This window comes from Theropithecus gelada, chromosome 5, assembly GCF_003255815.1.
Source record: "Theropithecus gelada isolate Dixy chromosome 5, Tgel_1.0, whole genome shotgun sequence".
Taxonomy (NCBI): Eukaryota; Metazoa; Chordata; class Mammalia; order Primates; family Cercopithecidae; genus Theropithecus; species Theropithecus gelada.
This window is the reverse complement of record NC_037672.1, coordinates 183,438,425-183,455,486: the sequence shown is the minus strand read 5'-3', so window position 1 is coordinate 183,455,486 and position 17,062 is coordinate 183,438,425. Positions and strand designations below refer to the sequence as shown.

Below are 17,062 nucleotides of genomic sequence, written 5' to 3'. Positions count from 1 at the left end.
ACCAGTGGCCTATTCTGGCATAGAATTAGGGCTTTTAAGAAGCTATTTTTATAGTTTTGGTAATATAAAAATTATGCTCGGCAGTTACTTTGTAGGAGACCACTGCCATTAACATGCAGTAGAGTTTTGTGGAGGGTGTGTGGGCATATGCTGGGGATGGAGGAGGTGGACATCTGTTGGAATAGTACAAACTATAAAATGTTCATACAATGCCTTTCATTTAAGTTATTCATATTTACCTGCTTCTCATTTGTGTCAGATTACATTTAAAGTTCAAAAAGACTAGTTATAAATTCAGTACATAACACTGCATGTTTAACTAGCAGCAATTAATTGAGTAAAAGGTATTTACCTGCTTCTCATTTGTGTCAGATTACATTTAGAGTTCAAAAAGACTAGTTATAAATTCAGTATATAACACTGCATGTTTAACTAGCAGCAATTAATTGAGTAAAAGGTTTGGTCTGATTAGGAGTCTTCAGGGAAAAAGGAATTAATTAGGAGATATTTTCAGTAACCATTGAGTTACATGCTAGAGACATGGCAGTGCCACACTCCGCATTGAGTTATATGCTAGAGACATGGCAGTGCCATACTCTGGTCTGTGTGGTGTTTTCTTCTTATGTCTTTTTTAAAAAGTAGATTATTAGAGCACTACTTCTAAACCATTTTAATACCTGGAAATAGAAGACACTCCATAAGTAAATATACTTGTTGATTAGAATTGGTTTTCTTCGCCAAACTTAAGTTCAATATAATTGCCTCTAGAGTCAATAGAGGGTGCCACTCTGCCGGTCAGTGGGCCCCAGCTGAACATCCAGAGTGTGTCCACAGGGGAAGAAACAGACTCCCCTTCACAGTTCTGTGTAATACACTTAATAGCTTACGAGCAAAAATTAGCCTATTTGTCTAGTTAATTGCCCTGTTCCCATACAGGGAACAATTTAAAGTTGTTTAAAAATCACTCATATTGTAGCTAAAGTCAGTGAATAAGCCCCCAGCCTCGTACAGACCTTTTCTGCCACCGTAGGAAGTCGTTGACCACCACCCGTGCACCTCGGCGTCTCTGCACGTACCTATCGTTAGGCCAGGCAGGGGCACTCTCTGCCCCTCAGCAGCCCTCATTGTTTCTTCATGTAAACGTGATGCTGCTTTCCCATCTGCAAATCTGATGCCTTCTGCCTTAATCTGTATGTATGTGGGATCCATCTATCACATGACGAGCTGGGTTCCTGTTTCACCTTGTTATCAGCGACATGCTCCAAGCTGTGTTCATCAGAGTCACGATGCCCCAGATAATAAAGGATAATATAGGATGTTTCTGAACCTTGCATGGCCAGTAAAGAGCAAGGTTGTGATCCGTGCTGTAAAGAAGACACAGGGCGATGAGACGGAAACCGTAAGAAGACAGGAGAGGATGCATCAGACACTGGGGCTCTGAGACGAGTCTGCGCTCCTGACTGAGGACAAAGAGAATGCCCGCTTGGCTGCAGGGCAGGGAGCCAGTTTTGCAGAAAGCAGTGTGTTCTAGCATCACCAGCCTCCTCCGCAGCCGAGAGTCTTCATTCCTCCACTCGAGGCCTTGCGTATTTGAAGCTTCGTTGTCAAGATCAGATTATCCTGTACAAAGTAAGAGAGAAATGGATATAGAAGAATGAATATAAAATATGCTAGGTCGGCTGGTGAGTCCAGACATAGGGAAGTCTGAGGGGTGGGGATGAAGAGTCACCATGGTTGCCCCAGTCTCCTGTGTTAGGCCAGGCAGTTAGTCACAATTTTAGACAGTGAGGATGATGTACAGGTGGGATGAGAAAAGGATCTTGGAGTTCTGACGACAGCCGAAAATGCAATCAGGAAGGACCTGGGATCACTGACTCATAAATACAGACAGGCCGGAAATTAGTGTCTCAACAGCCTGGCAGAGGCAGCAGGACCCAGTCCTCGGCCAGGGTTCAGCTCAGAGCATCAGGACCTAAGGAAAGCCTGGGCCTCTGCCCTGTTGCAGACTGAGGCACTGCCTTGGGGCCTGGATGCAGGGCCAGTAAGACTTAATGAAAGCCAGGCTGGATCTGCTCTCCAAAAAATGGCCATGGATTTTTGGAAAATGTCTTAAAGGAAGGAAATGAAGACTGTAGAGGAAGTGTTTACTGTTAATGAGGTGGAGAAAGAAGTGCTTGGTTAATCCACTGGTTTGCAGCTCACACTAAGTAGTTCTGGTCCGTGAAATGCCACACGCATGGCAAACCTAGAGCAAGAATTTGAGAAAGCAGTTAAGTGGCAAGTAAGCTTTGTTTTGGGTAAATGTAATAGTTCATTTGGGGAAAACAGATTCTGTGCTATGACGAGGATGGTGAATTCTGGATGCTTGTTTATGAGACAGAAAAAGGATGGAGGGCTCATGGATAGATTAAACCTGAGAGCCTGCAATGCTGCCCTGATTTATCCAAAAGGGCTGTAGAGAACTGCTCATCTCTTTGAAGATTCAGTCGATGATACGAAATTATAGAATATTCTGGAGCTGTGGTTGCAGCTAAAGATACATATAGTATAGCCTGAAAAGGTCCAAAGAAAAGGAGGTGAGACACTCGATATCTTCAAGCAGCCTCTCAGTTGCAGCACTGCTGACATTTGGAACCAGATATTTTGTGTTGTGCAGGGCTGCCCTGTGCGTTGTAGGGTGCTTAACAACATCCCTGGTCTCCACCCACGAGACACCAGGAGCACCCTCTTCCGATCAGTAGTGACAGCCAAAAATGTCTGCAGGCATTGTCAGATGTCTCCTTGGGCACAGAATCGCCCCCAGTGGAAAATCACTGACCTAGAGGATCAGTTGACCCGAAAAAGATAAGAAGGGAATGTTGTTGCAATCCTCAAAACTTGTAAAGTGGGACGGGTTACACACATCTCTCCATGGACAATTGTCTCTCGAAGCTTGACGTCAATTTCTTACTGAATCGAAATCTTTTGTAATGAATACGCATCTTAAGAATTCTTAAGTCATGACCGTTGAAAATACAAATGTGGTCCAGGAGTGTTTTGAGGGACTCCTGGAAAAGGACTTACTCAACTGCTTTGTGGAAGGATAACCTTGTCTTCCCACCACACATTCCCAGTGCAGCCCAGAGAGGGAGATTTGGCTTTAAGCGCAGAGGGCTGTTTCTTCTGTTTTTTGTTTTTCATCATTCATGATCAAAATTCTGTAAAATATTAGGTGGATAAAAATAAAACAAGTTGAATATTCCATTCAAATGTTGACATCCCTGAGTTTCTGCTTAATTTCAGAATATAATTGTTGAGGATACCTTTGTTTGTGTTTCTCTAACTACTACTTCTATTGCTCCTTGTATTTTTGTCTAACATGTATGTTTTCCTCTCCTTCCAGGAAACATTGGAAATTCTTTTATGATTGATCCTGTCTTGGGCTCTATTAAAACTGCCAAAGAATTAGATCGAAGTAACCAAGTGGAATATGATTTAATAGTAAAAGCTACAGATAAGGGCAGTCCACCAATGAGTGAAGTAACTTCTGTGCATATCTTCGTCACAGTTGCTGACAACGCCCCTCCGAAGTTTACATCCAAAGACTATTCTGTTGAAATCAGTGAAACTGTCAGCATTGGGAGTTTTGTTGGGATGGTTACAGCCCATAGTCAGTCATCAGTGGTGTATGAAATAAAAGATGGAAATATAGGTGATGCTTTTGATATTAATCCACATTCTGGAAGTATCATCACTCAGAAAGCCCTGGACTTTGAGACTTTGCCCGTGTACACATTGATAATACAAGGAACGAACATGGCTGGTTTGTCCACTAATACAACAGTTTCAGTTCAGCTGCAGGATGAGAATGACAACTCGCCAGTTTTTATGCAGGCAGAATATACAGGACTCATTAGTGAGTCAGCCTCAATTAACAGCGTGGTCCTCACAGACAGGAATGTCCCTCTGGTGATTCGAGCAGCTGATGCTGATAAAGACTCCAATGCTTTGCTTGTTTACCACATTGTTGAACCATCTGTACACAAATATTTTGCTATTGATTCTAGCACTGGTGCTATTCATACAGTCCTCAGTCTGGACTATGAAGAAACAAGCATTTTTCACTTCACCGTACAAGTGCATGACATGGGAACCCCACGTTTATTTGCTGAGTATGCAGCTAATGTAACAATACATGTAATTGACATTAATGACTGCCCTCCCGTGTTCGCCAAGCCATTATATGAAGCATCTCTTTTGTTGCCAACCTACAAAGGAGTAAAAGTCATCACAGTAAATGCTACAGATGCTGATTCCAGCGCATTCTCACAGTTGATTTATTCCATCACCGAAGGCAACATCGGGGATAAATTTTCCATGGACTACAAGACTGGTGCTCTAACTGTCCAAAACACAACTCAGTTAAGAAGCCGCTACGAGCTAACCGTTAGAGCTTCCGATGGCAGGTTTGCTGGCCTGACCTCTGTCAAAATTAATGTGAAAGAAAGCAAAGAAAGTCACCTGAAGTTTACCCAGGATGTCTACTCTGCAGTAGTGAAAGAGAATTCCACGGAGGCCAAAACGTTAGCTGTCATTACTGCCATTGGGAATCCAATCAATGAGCCTTTGTTTTATCACATCCTCAACCCAGATCGCAGATTTAAAATAAGCCGCACGTCAGGAGTACTGGCAACCACTGGTGTACCCTTCGATCGTGAGCAGCAGGAGGCGTTTGATGTGGTTGTGGAAGTGACAGAAGAACATAAGCCTTCCGCGGTGGCCCACGTTGTCGTGAAGGTCATTGTAGAAGACCAAAATGATAACGCACCAGTGTTTGTCAACCTTCCCTACTACGCCGTTGTTAAAGTGGACACCGAGGTGGGCCATGTCATTCGCCATGTCACTGCTGTAGACAGAGACAGTGGCAGAAATGGGGAAGTGCATTACTACCTTAAGGAACATCATGAATACTTTCAAATTGGACCCTTGGGTGAAATTTCACTGAAGAAGCAATTCGAACTTGACACCTTAAATAAAGAATATCTTGTTACAGTGGTTGCCAAAGATGGAGGGAACCCGGCCTTTTCAGCAGAAGTTATGGTTCCGATCACTGTCATGAATAAAGCCATGCCCGTGTTTGAAAAACCGTTCTACAGTGCAGAGATTGCAGAGAATGTCCAGGTGCACAGCCCTGTGGTCCACGTACAGGCTAACAGCCCGGAAGGCTTGAAAGTGTTCTACAGCATCACAGACGGAGACCCTTTCAGCCAGTTCACTATTAACTTCAATACTGGAGTTATCAACGTCATAGCTCCTCTGGACTTTGAGGCCCACCCGGCATATAAACTGAGCATACGTGCAACGGACTCCTTGACGGGCGCTCATGCTGAAGTATTTGTGGACATCGTAGTAGAGGACATCAATGATAACCCTCCTGTGTTTGCTCAGCAGTCTTACGCAGCAACCCTGTCTGAGGCATCTGTAATTGGAACATCTGTTGTTCAAGTCAGAGCCACAGATTCTGATTCAGAACCCAATAGGGGAATCTCATACCAGCTGTTTGGGAATCTCAGCAAGAGTCATGATCATTTTCATGTGGACAGCAGCACCGGCCTCATTTCACTGCTCAGAACTCTGGATTACGAGCAGTCCCAGCGGCACACGATTTTTGTGAGGGCTGTCGACGGTGGTATGCCGCCGCTGAGCAGTGACGTGATTGTCACGGTGGACGTTACCGACCTCAATGATAACCCACCACTCTTTGAACAACAGATTTACGAAGCCAGAATTAGCGAGCATGCCCCTCATGGGCATTTTGTGACCTGTGTAAAAGCCTATGATGCAGACAGTTCGGACATCGACAAGTTGCAGTATTCCATTCTGTCCGGCAATGATCATAAACATTTTATCATTGACAGTGCAACAGGAATTATCACCCTCTCAAACCTACGCCGGCACACCTTGAAGCCGTTTTACAGTCTTAACCTGTCAGTTTCCGATGGCGTTTTTAGAAGTTCCACCCAGGTTCATGTGACTGTCATCGGAGGCAATTTGCACAGCCCTGCTTTTCTTCAGAATGAATATGAAGTGGAACTAGCTGAAAACGCTCCCCTACATACCCTGGTGATGGAGGTGAAAACGACGGATGGGGATTCTGGTATTTATGGTGATGTCACTTACCATATTGTAAATGACTTTGCCAAAGACAGATTTTACATAAATGAGAGAGGACAGATATTTACTTTGGAAAAACTTGATCGAGAAACCCCAGCGGAGAAAGTGATCTCAGTCCGTTTAATGGCTAAGGACGCTGGAGGCAAAGTTGCCTTCTGCACTGTGAATGTCATCCTCACAGATGACAATGACAATGCACCACAATTTCGGGCGACCAAATACGAAGTGAATATCGGATCCAGTGCTGCTAAAGGGACTTCAGTCATTAAAGTTCTCGCAAGTGACGCCGATGAGGGCTCCAATGCCGATGTCACCTATGCCATTGAAGCAGACTCTGAAAGTGTAAAAGAGAATTTGGAAATTAACAAACTGTCCGGTGTAATCACTACAAAGGAGAGCCTCATTGGCTTGGAAAATGAGTTCTTCACTTTCTTTGTTAGAGCTGTGGATAATGGGTCTCCATCAAAAGAATCTGTTGTTCCTGTCTATGTCAAAATCCTTCCACCAGAAACGCAACTTCCAAAATTTTCAGAACCTTTCTATACCTATACAGTGTCGGAGGACGTGCCTATTGGAACAGAAATAGATCTCATCCGAGCAGAACATAGTGGGACTGTTCTTTACAGCCTGGTCAAAGGGAATACCCCAGAAAGCAATAGGGATGAGTCCTTTGTGATTGACAGACAGAGCGGGAGGCTGAAGCTGGAGAAGAGTCTTGATCATGAGATAACTAAGTGGTATCAGTTTTCCATACTGGCCAGGTGCACTCAAGATGACCGTGAGATGGTGGCTTCTGTAGATGTTAGTATCCAAGTGAAAGATGCAAATGACAACAGCCCCGTCTTTGAATCTAGTCCATATGAGGCATTCATTGTTGAAAACCTGCCAGGGGGAAGTAGAGTAATTCAGATCAGGGCATCTGATGCTGACTCAGGAACCAACAGCCAAGTTATGTATAGCCTGGATCAGTCACAAAGTGTGGAAGTCATTGAATCCTTTGCCATTAACATGGAAACGGGCTGGATTACAACCTTAAAGGAACTTGACCATGAAGAGAGAGACAATTACCAGATTAAAGTGGTTGCTTCAGATCACGGTGAAAAGATCCAGCTGTCCTCCACAGCCATTGTGGATGTTACCGTCACCGATGTCAACGATAGTCCACCACGATTCACGGCCGAGATCTATAAAGGGACTGTGAGTGAGGATGACCCCCCCGGCGGTGTGATTGCCATCTTAAGTACCACAGATGCCGATTCTGAAGAGATCAACAGACAAGTTACATATTTCATAACAGGTAAAAAAAGTTTCAGGCAGTTTAATTTAAAATGATTTTTAGAAGCATAAATTGTAAGATATGTATTATATGGAAATTGAGGGCTTAAGGGATGATTTTAGTTAAATATCTAAAATAATAAGTAGAAATCACATCTGTTGAGCCTCATTTCAAGCTTGTTACCTGAGCAAAGCTACCAGTTGTTTCATTAGACTGTTTTTGATTTTTGTGACTCATTCTTTTGAACCTTATACTTACTGTATTATAAATATATTATCATTAAAAAATCTATAGTTTTAATGCAAGCTAAATTATTATTTAGTAGTCTTAATGCTATGTTTATACATTTTAATGCTGCCCTTTTTTTTGTAAATTGGAAAACTAATAGATGCCAAATTGATTTTTTTAATGCTCAATTCTTTTAAACGGTAACATTTATTTATTGTTAACATAAATAAACGGTGCAGTTTATTTTTTCTGTTACTTTCATCCTTTCAACAAATTTGACTATCATCTTCCTCCATTGATTTAATAGGAGGGGATCCTTTGGGACAGTTTGCTGTGGAAAATATACAGAATGAATGGAAGGTATATGTGAAGAAACCTCTAGACAGGGAAAAAAGGGACAATTACCTTCTTACTATCACAGCAACTGATGGCACCTTCTCGTCAAAAGCTATAGTTGAAGTGAAAGTTCTCGATGCAAATGACAACAGTCCAGTTTGTGAAAAGGTAAGCAACTCTTCCCTTGCATTTGTGTGTTATGAATTTAAATTTCTTAAGGACCATCATTTGGGACTGCGGTGTAATTGACATGTGTTTTATGATTGCTTACTGATTAAGCAGAGGTGTTAAATGGGGTAAGACTTGGAAAAGCTTCAGAACTATTTGCAGGAATGCTAAATAAATCAGAAACCTCATTCTAAATAACTAAATTATGGACAGGACTACAGTTGTGTCTAACACTGAAAATGCTCTGTAAACTTTTCATGAGGGGATTCTCTTAATATGGGGATACAGCTATTTGGGGGGAAGGATCTGACCGGAAACAAAGTGCCGGTGTACCGTGGGACACTGTTTTGGGGACATCTGCTCTTCTGCATGCTAGAGAATCTCAGAAGTGGACAGCGTGCTTCCTGCGTCTGCGGGACTCACCATTCAGTGAGAACTAAAAGTAGACGTAGGAAGAGCTGCTCCCTCCAAGACTAGGTGAGGGCCATGTGGCTCGAGCAGGGGTGGTCCCTGGGGCCAGAGGGTGAGAAGGGCTGGCTCAGCCTCGGGGGCGGTAACTGGGTCAGGAGTGGGTGGGGAGGAGCCGTGGAGTGTGAGGAGGGATTGTGGGAATCGCCACTGAGTTTTCCGGAAGTGGGGAATCTGCACTGAGAGTCTTGGAAAAGGGTGAACTGGATGACAGTGGCTGGTGGCGGTCGCTCCAGGAGATTTGAACTCTATCCTGGGGAAAATAGGGACTTTGGAGCCTATTGTATCAGTAAGGTAGAGATGCTATGAGACAAATTCCTTAAGAAGCTTAATTTGGGCCAGGTACAGTGGCTCACGCCTGTAATCCCAGCACTTTGGGAGGCCAAGGCGGGCAGATCACAAGGTCAGGAGATCGAGACCATCCTGGCTAACACTGCAAAACCCCGTCTCTACTAAAAATACAAAAAATTAGCCGGGCGTGGTGGTAGCTCCTGTAGTCCCAGCTACTGGGGAGGCTGAGGCAGGAGAATGGTGCGAACCTGGGAGGCGGAGCTTGCAGTGAGTCAAGATCACGCCGCTCACTCCAGCCTGGGAGACAGAGCGAGACTCCATCTCAAAAAAAGAAAAAAAGAAGCTTAGTTTGGAAGCATCGTGCCCATTATTTAGACAGGGAGGAGTGGATGCAAGGGGGCCCTGGAAAGCAGAGGTGGGGAAGGAGTGAAAGGACCAAAGCCACTACCAAGGAAGACCATCTGGTGTGCCAGCCGGCGGGCATGCCATTGAGCCCGACTTTCTACAGGAGTAGAGGTAGCGACCAAGGCCATGGCAAAGAGGAGTCTGAGCCGGGGACTGGCTTTGGAGGAGTTCCGTGTCGAGTTCCAATTCCAGTTTGCTAAAGTAATGGGACATCCAGTTGACCGTGTTTTTTTTAGACACTGAGAGAAGGCGAGATGTTGGATGGGTATCAGGGAAAGGTGTGGGAACTTGGCGTTGTCTCTGGATAGCTAAAAATTGAATTCATTTGAGAGGATACTAACAAAAAGGGGAAAAAAGAAGAGGGAGAGACTTCCAAAGGGAGAAGGGGGCTGAGCTGGAAGGAGAAAGAGGACACCAGTGCAGTGCCACCCTGGGTAGGGGAGAAGAGGACTCTGGGGAGGCAGGGTGACGAGTGGAGCTGGGATGTTTGGGGTGCGAAACAGACCATTTGGGTCCCATGATGGTGTGCAGGTGGCAGTCTGGGTAGCATGTTGTGGATGGATGCCTGATGAGAGAGTGCACTGATGAAGAAATAGACCTGCCCAGGGACGAAGGCTGAGAGTGACAGGGAGGAGGAGTGCACGGGGCCAGGAGAAGGCTGGGTAGAGAGGAATGTGATTGTGAAGAGGATGGAGGAGTTGGAACCCACCACAGATTCTGTGAGTCTGAGATGCTTGTGGCTGTGGAAAGTGATAGGGCTGTTCTCAGGGAAAGACTTAAGAACCCTTAAATTCAGTCGTGAAAGGAAGGGGAACTTCTAAGGGCCGAGGAGTTAATTCCAGTTCTTATTTGTACTTTGTATTTTCCGGAGGGGTGCGACATTCTCTCTTCCTTACAGCAACTAAGTGTCTTTGGTTGTTTTTTAGCCCTTTGATATTATTATTTCGATACAATACTGTATCATCTTCAGGAATAAGACTGGGACACTAGATCCTTTAAATTCATCCTATTATGAAATACCCTTTTTCCTGAGTCCTTTTTCATGGAGTACTTTTCCATGAGTACTTCACTGATAGTTGAGTTCAGATTAAGAAAATCAACCAAATCTTAATCTTCTTTTAGGTTTTAATTTATGGCATGGATTTCTAAATAATTGGAGCTAGAAACAGCTGTTCACCGTGTTTGAGCATGAGGGCGCCAGGGTCACGCAGGGCAGTGGAAGGGGCTGAGCCTTCACGCTCCCTTCTGTGGCCTTCAGGAGTCTTCGTTTTCTCCCATAACATGAAACTTGCTTCTCTCTCAACTGCAATTATTTATGTTAGGAACACTTGCAAAAAATAAATTCCTGTATTTGGAAATAAACAGATATGATATAACCAGTATTCTCTGCAATTTTTAGTTAAACATGGAGTGGTGCTTAAATTTTCGATTACTGCTTACGTGTTCTCATAGGGATTTGAATATGAAATCAGCTTAATGACATATAGTAGCATTTTGTAGGTTAAACATCAGACCAGGCTCTTTCAGGGATGTAGAGTTGGTGGCTGCTCCACGGCTTCTCCTTGTTTCACATGTGTTTTATGTTTTATGAGAAAAATCGTTTTCAAAGCTCTTGGGATTTTATGTTTAGTCATTTCCCATGTTTTCTGTGGTCAGAGATGAATGATTTCTTTTCCGTTATTCCCTTGACATTTGTGCTGCCTGTTAATGTTTTTATGTGACAATTTTTGTTAAACTCTTTGCAGACTTTATATTCAGACACTATTCCTGAAGACGTCCTTCCTGGAAAATTGATCATGCAGATCTCCGCTACAGACGCAGACATCCGCTCTAACGCTGAAATTACTTACACATTATTGGGTTCAGGTGCAGAAAAATTCCAACTAAATCCAGACACAGGTAATGATGGAGTTTGGGACAAAATTGTATATTCCAGCAGTATCATATATGTGGGTGATTTTTAGATCACACACAAAATTTGAAATTACATTTTGCCCTTTTCAAATGTATTCTGATGCTCCGAAGTTGACATCTTTTAGAAATCTTACCAGCAATTTAGTGTGTAAAATTCAAGGTGATATTTTTTAAAAACAGCAAGAATATCACCTAATTGAACCAAGGATTTAAAATTTAGAAGGCATTTATGCCACTTGTTTAAAAAAAAAAAAAAACCCCTCAGAAGTTAAACTCAAGCTTTCTGCTTTATCCATTTTATTTAAATAACATATTTTCTTGAATTTGTGACCATGAATTTATAATTTAGCATAATTTAAAATTTTCATAAAATGATTCATGGTATTTTATTTTAAAATAGAGTTGTTTTCCTTTTGTATTTTAGTAAAATTGGGATCAACTGAGTTTCCTGTTAAACCTTTTTATTTTCCTCCTAAAGAACTAATTGTGAACATGTGAATCTAAATTTAAACATTTTTTAAATTTGGCAAATTAGGTAGCTGTTTTACCTGTGCAGTCTTAAACGCAAGGTGAGAGGCCCTCAGACCTGCAGGGCTTGAAGAGCCAGCACCTGGCAGGGTTGGAGACCTGGCTCTCACTGCTTCTTGCAGCTGTTGAATCTGTCATTGATAATATTGGTCTCAAGAGGAAGACTGAATACTCAGACTAAGTAATTGAAAGAGAAAAGGGGAAGAAATAAGATGTACAGCTGTAGGTCACATCTTAAATTACAAGTGAGTCATTTGTTTTTGTTTGTAGGTGAACTGAAAACGTCAGCCCCCCTTGATCGTGAGGAGCAAGCTGTTTATCATCTTCTCGTCAGGGCCACAGATAGAGGAGGGAGATTCTGCCAAGCCAGTATTGTGCTCACGCTGGAAGACGTGAACGATAACGCCCCCGAGTTCTCTGCCGATCCTTATGCCATCACCGTGTTTGAAAACACAGAGCCCGGAACGCTGCTGACGAGAGTGCAGGCCACAGATGCCGACTCAGGTATCTCCTGGGGGGTGCTCTTGCCCTGCACTGCTCACTGAGATCCTAGGAGCCTCTGTTTCAAAACATACCCCAGATTCAGCCTCTCACTCCTCCTCACGTGTGCTCCGTAGCCCTTCCTTGTTGTGGAAGGAAATCTTTAGAATCATTAATTAATTTTTAATGACTATTTAAAGTTCCAAAGTTGTGCCCAGTGAACCTACTGCTGTGAGATATCTACAATTCTGATTAATGACTATATTAACTGATCTTCATACCCCATTGAATTAATTAGTGATGTGTTACTTTGTAAATAAATCATTAGTGACAGAGAGAGTTTTTAGCATCATTGGACCATAATGGAAGCAAATGCTTTATTATTATAGGTTTACAAATCTTTCAAAATTTTTTTGGAGAAAATTGGACTATAGAAGATATATTTATAGCATTTGGTAGCAGAGAATAACTTCTTCAGTCATACCACAGGTTGAGTATTCCTTATTTATAATACAGTTGGAACTAGAAGTATTTTTGGATGTTTTGATTTTTGTCAGATTTTGGAGTATTTGCATTATGTACTTATCATTGGAGTATCCCGGCTCCAAAAATCTGAAATCTAAAATGCTCTAATGAGCATTTTTTTAAAATCATCGGTTCTGCATTCAAAAAGTTAATAGATTTTGGAGCATTTCACATTTTGGATTTTCAGTTTAGGGATACTCATCCTGTGATCCTGAGAAATTTCAGAAGAATAGCAAAAATTTTGCTTTGTTGCTTTTCACATCTTTATCACTGAAGCTAAATGATAAATAGATTTGATTTTTAAAGGTTAGGTATGGTAGTATTGGCTCCTATATAAAATAGTCTAAGAAGGCAGATTCCCATGAAATTATATTTATATTTGTTTTAACAAAGTAAGTTGTTAATCTAATCCAGAAAGTTTACTTTTTAAAGATCATAGTCATACAAATTTGCAAATAGTGTATATTAGCATTTACCCCACTAAAAAAATTATCTACATGTTTGTCTTTTTTAAAAAAATGTGTTGGCCGGGTGCAGTGACTCATGCCTGTAATCTCAACACTTTGGGAGGCTGAGGCAGGTGGAACACAAGGTCAGGACTTCAAGACCAGCCTGGCCAAGATGGTGAAACCCCTTCTCTACAAAAAATACAAAAATTACAGCGCACCTGTAACCCCAGCTACTCGGGAGGCTGAGGCAGGAGAATCACTTGAACCTGGTGGGCAGAGGCTGCAGTGAGCTAAGATCACGCCACTGCACTCCAGCCTGGGCAACAGAGCGAGACTCTGTCTCAAGAAAACAAAACAAAATGTGTTTAAATGTTTTTATGTAAAATCTTTTGACATCATTTTATGTCTTGATAGGATTAAATCGGAAGATTTTATACTCACTGATTGACTCTGCTGATGGGCAGTTCTCCATTAACGAATTATCTGGAATTATTCAGTTAGAAAAACCTTTGGACAGAGAACTCCAGGCAGTATACACCCTCTCTTTGAAAGCTGTGGATCAAGGCTTGCCAAGGAGGCTGACCGCCACTGGTACTGTGGTTGTATCAGTTCTTGACATAAATGACAACCCCCCTGTGTTTGAGTACCGTGAATATGGAGCCACCGTGTCCGAGGACATTCTTGTTGGAACTGAAGTTCTTCAAGTGTATGCAGCAAGTCGGGATATTGAAGCAAATGCCGAAATCACCTACTCAATAATAAGTGGAAACGAACATGGGAAATTCAGCATAGATTCTAAAACAGGTAACCAACCATGTATCTGAGAGGAAACCCTTCATTCCCCTAAAAGGACTAGATTTGCTTACCATGTTGTCTTATATTAAGTGACCCCGTGTTGTCAGTAGATGTTCTAAAAAGGTAAATCAAGTTTTCTTTTAGTTGTTTACAGTGGGATTGAATGTTGTTTGGAAGACTTCAGATTATAGTTCTACCTAATACATTTTGGGCTTGTTCATTAGAAAATACAAGCAAATTAACTTAGAAAATCAGAGCATCACGTTCTCTTAGTTTAGTTGAGATGTAAGGTATAGCAAGTTAGTAAAGATAAGAAGGGGGGTCAGTTGAGGTCCTTATGTAATCAAACTCACGGAAAGTAACTTCCCAAGTGAAATAGTAATTCCAGTCTTTTTTATTTCAGTTTCTGTAGTGGACTTCTGATAATATATTAAGTTGACTTCGTTATCATGCTAGTTATCTATAACAGTTGGAGTACTTTGAATCACACTTAGGGAAAGACTGCCAGCAAGCTCAAAAGGCGTAAGAACTGCTGACTCCTGCTGCGTGAATGTTACATTGTCTTGCTAACCTGTGGTCGAACGTACTCCTAAGTCTTACAATACTGTAAAAAGTTGCTCCATTCAAATTGTATTTATAATACAATAAAATTATTTTTAGGGCTCTCTAGGACTAGAGTGATGTGAAAGGAAAGATGTTAAAGGAATTGTTATAAAAGGGATTTTTGAAAACGATAAGTTGTAAATAAAGGGTTATCTAGAAGTTAAAAGGATATAAATATCTATTTTGAAAATATGAGAAGGAAAATATTTTAAAAAGATGAGACAAAATGAAATGAAAAGACACAATAGAATTTTTATGTTTTTATTTTATTAAACTAGAGTGAAGTCGAGTGAGCTATGGTATGGAAGGGATGATACAATAATCATGTTTATAATAAACAGGGATGTAGGTAGTGTTGACTGGGAAAGCAATCTAAATATCATGAAGAATATCATGAAAAGTAAGAGAAAGATCCAGGGATGGGCAGATTCATAGTTTTTAATTGTTGAATTAAGAAAATAGGAAACATACATAAATGGTGAGTAAACTTTTGAAGTGAAAACTAAATGTACTCAAAAGTGTTCATCTGTTTCAGTCATAGTAGGAAAATGTGGTGGCGTTACAAAATGCTGGAAGTAATTTTGGTTTCTATTCAGGGGCCGTATTTATCATCGAGAATCTGGATTATGAAAGCTCTCATGAATATTACCTAACCATAGAGGCCACTGATGGAGGCACACCTTCGTTGAGTGACGTTGCCACCGTGAACATTAACGTAACAGATGTCAACGATAACACCCCTGTGTTCAGCCAAGACACCTACACAGCAGTGATCAGTGAAGATGCTGTTCTTGAGCAGTCTGTCATTACGGTGTGTGTTTTCCCCCAGTACAGTGAAAACTGTGTCTCTTCTGGACCTTTGCAAAAGCTTTTAGTAAAATCAGTCTGTTTTTTGTAGTGACCTTTGTAAATATTTTGAAGATTTGAAAGTGTCCTTTGTTAGGCCAACCAATTACTGACTTCGTTGTGGATAATTGTGTTAAAACAGCTAAGCTATTAATATCACGAATTTTGTTTAATAGGTTTCGGCCTCTTCCTTAGCTGTCTCCTAAACAGGAGTGTGGTGTGTTCTAGGTTCTGGCCGACGATGCCGACGGACCCTCAAACAGCCACATCCACTACTCAATTATAGATGGCAACCAGGGAGGCCCATTCACCATTGACCCGGGCCGGGGAGAAGTCAAAGTGACCAAACTTCTCGACCGAGAAACAGTAAGTGGAAAAGTTTGATTTACATTGTTTACAAATTACCACCTCAATACCTAGAAATGCCTCGTGCTCCTGTCTGCTGGGTGTGGTGTGAGCAGGACCCACCACCTCGAGAACTGACGGCAAGACGTAAACGCTCGAAAAGCGGTTACACTGTGGAGATCTCAGTGTGAAAAATGTGTTCCATGCTGGGATGAAGGTTGGATAATAAAGCTTTGTATTCAGGAAGAAATTACTGTTGGTTCCAGAGTTCTGAGACACTTCAGAAAGCTGGAAGCTGGGTTTTAAATAATACCAGAGATCTAGAAAATCATCGAGGTTGAGAGAAGGGAATTTCCAGTGAGGGGCTGCATGGACACAGGCACGCAGACAGAAGCCAAGAAAGTTATTGAGGGGACTTCACCCAGTTGTATTGGAGTAATCATACAAAGAAAGTAGAGTGAGATGAAATAGGAAGGTATTTTACATGCAGGTTATTGGCCACATAGAAAACCAGGACCGGAGGTTTGGAGCTGATGCCACAGGCACTAGGGTATGAGCATTTGTGAAGTCAACCCACCACGAATCGAAAAGTATTAGAGAAGAAAAAATGCCGGGTGTGGTGGCCTCCTCCAGTAGTCTCAGCTACATGGGAGGCGTAGGTGGGAGAATTCATTGAGCCCAGGAGTTTAAGACCAGCCTGGGCAACATAGTGAGACCCTGCCTCCAGAAAAAGAAAGAAAAACAATAAAAAATACCAATACAACAACAACAGAAAATACAACCCCCACCCCCGGTATAACAACCATTTACATTGCATCGATACCATATTAGGTACTATAATCTAGAGATGACTTAAAGTGTGGGAGGATGTGTATAGGTTATGTGCAAATACTACACCATTTTCTATCAGGGACTTGAGCATCTGTGGATTTCGATGTTTACGAATACCAAATGAAGAAACGATTTGCAAAGGAAAAATTAGAGTCCACACAGCTTAGATATGGGCCCCTGTAGAAAGCATTGGTGTCAGAGGCAGCCTGATTTTTTGGTCTTACTTTGACTGGGTAGTACCATTAAAGAAAAGTTATGAGGTATAAACATGTAAGGGGTGGGAGAGGCTAATGAATGTGGCTTTCAATATGCTGGTTTTTATGGGGAAATAGCATATTCAGGCAGAATTACTCAGCCAGTATTTGGAGATTTTAGTCAGATTTCGAGACTGGAAAGCCCTAAATGTAGATAGGTACTTGCC

At 41.9% G+C, this 17,062-nt stretch overlaps 1 protein-coding gene across 4 annotated transcripts in view; it reads left to right on the top strand.

Annotated features, from left to right (window-relative positions):
• Window positions 1-17,062, top strand: part of FAT1 (FAT atypical cadherin 1) — a 148,168-nt gene that overhangs the window by 110,382 nt on the left and 20,724 nt on the right. For all 4 annotated transcript variants that reach the window (XM_025384996.1, XM_025384995.1, XM_025384994.1 and 1 more), the window contains exons 10-16: window positions 3,383-7,450; window positions 7,965-8,161; window positions 11,071-11,224; window positions 12,038-12,271; window positions 13,636-14,025; window positions 15,216-15,430; window positions 15,694-15,831. In XM_025384996.1, coding sequence (XP_025240781.1) covers window positions 3,383-7,450; window positions 7,965-8,161; window positions 11,071-11,224; window positions 12,038-12,271; window positions 13,636-14,025; window positions 15,216-15,430; window positions 15,694-15,831 — 5,396 coding nt within the window. The remainder of the gene's footprint in view (window positions 1-3,382; window positions 7,451-7,964; window positions 8,162-11,070; window positions 11,225-12,037; window positions 12,272-13,635; window positions 14,026-15,215; window positions 15,431-15,693; window positions 15,832-17,062) is intronic.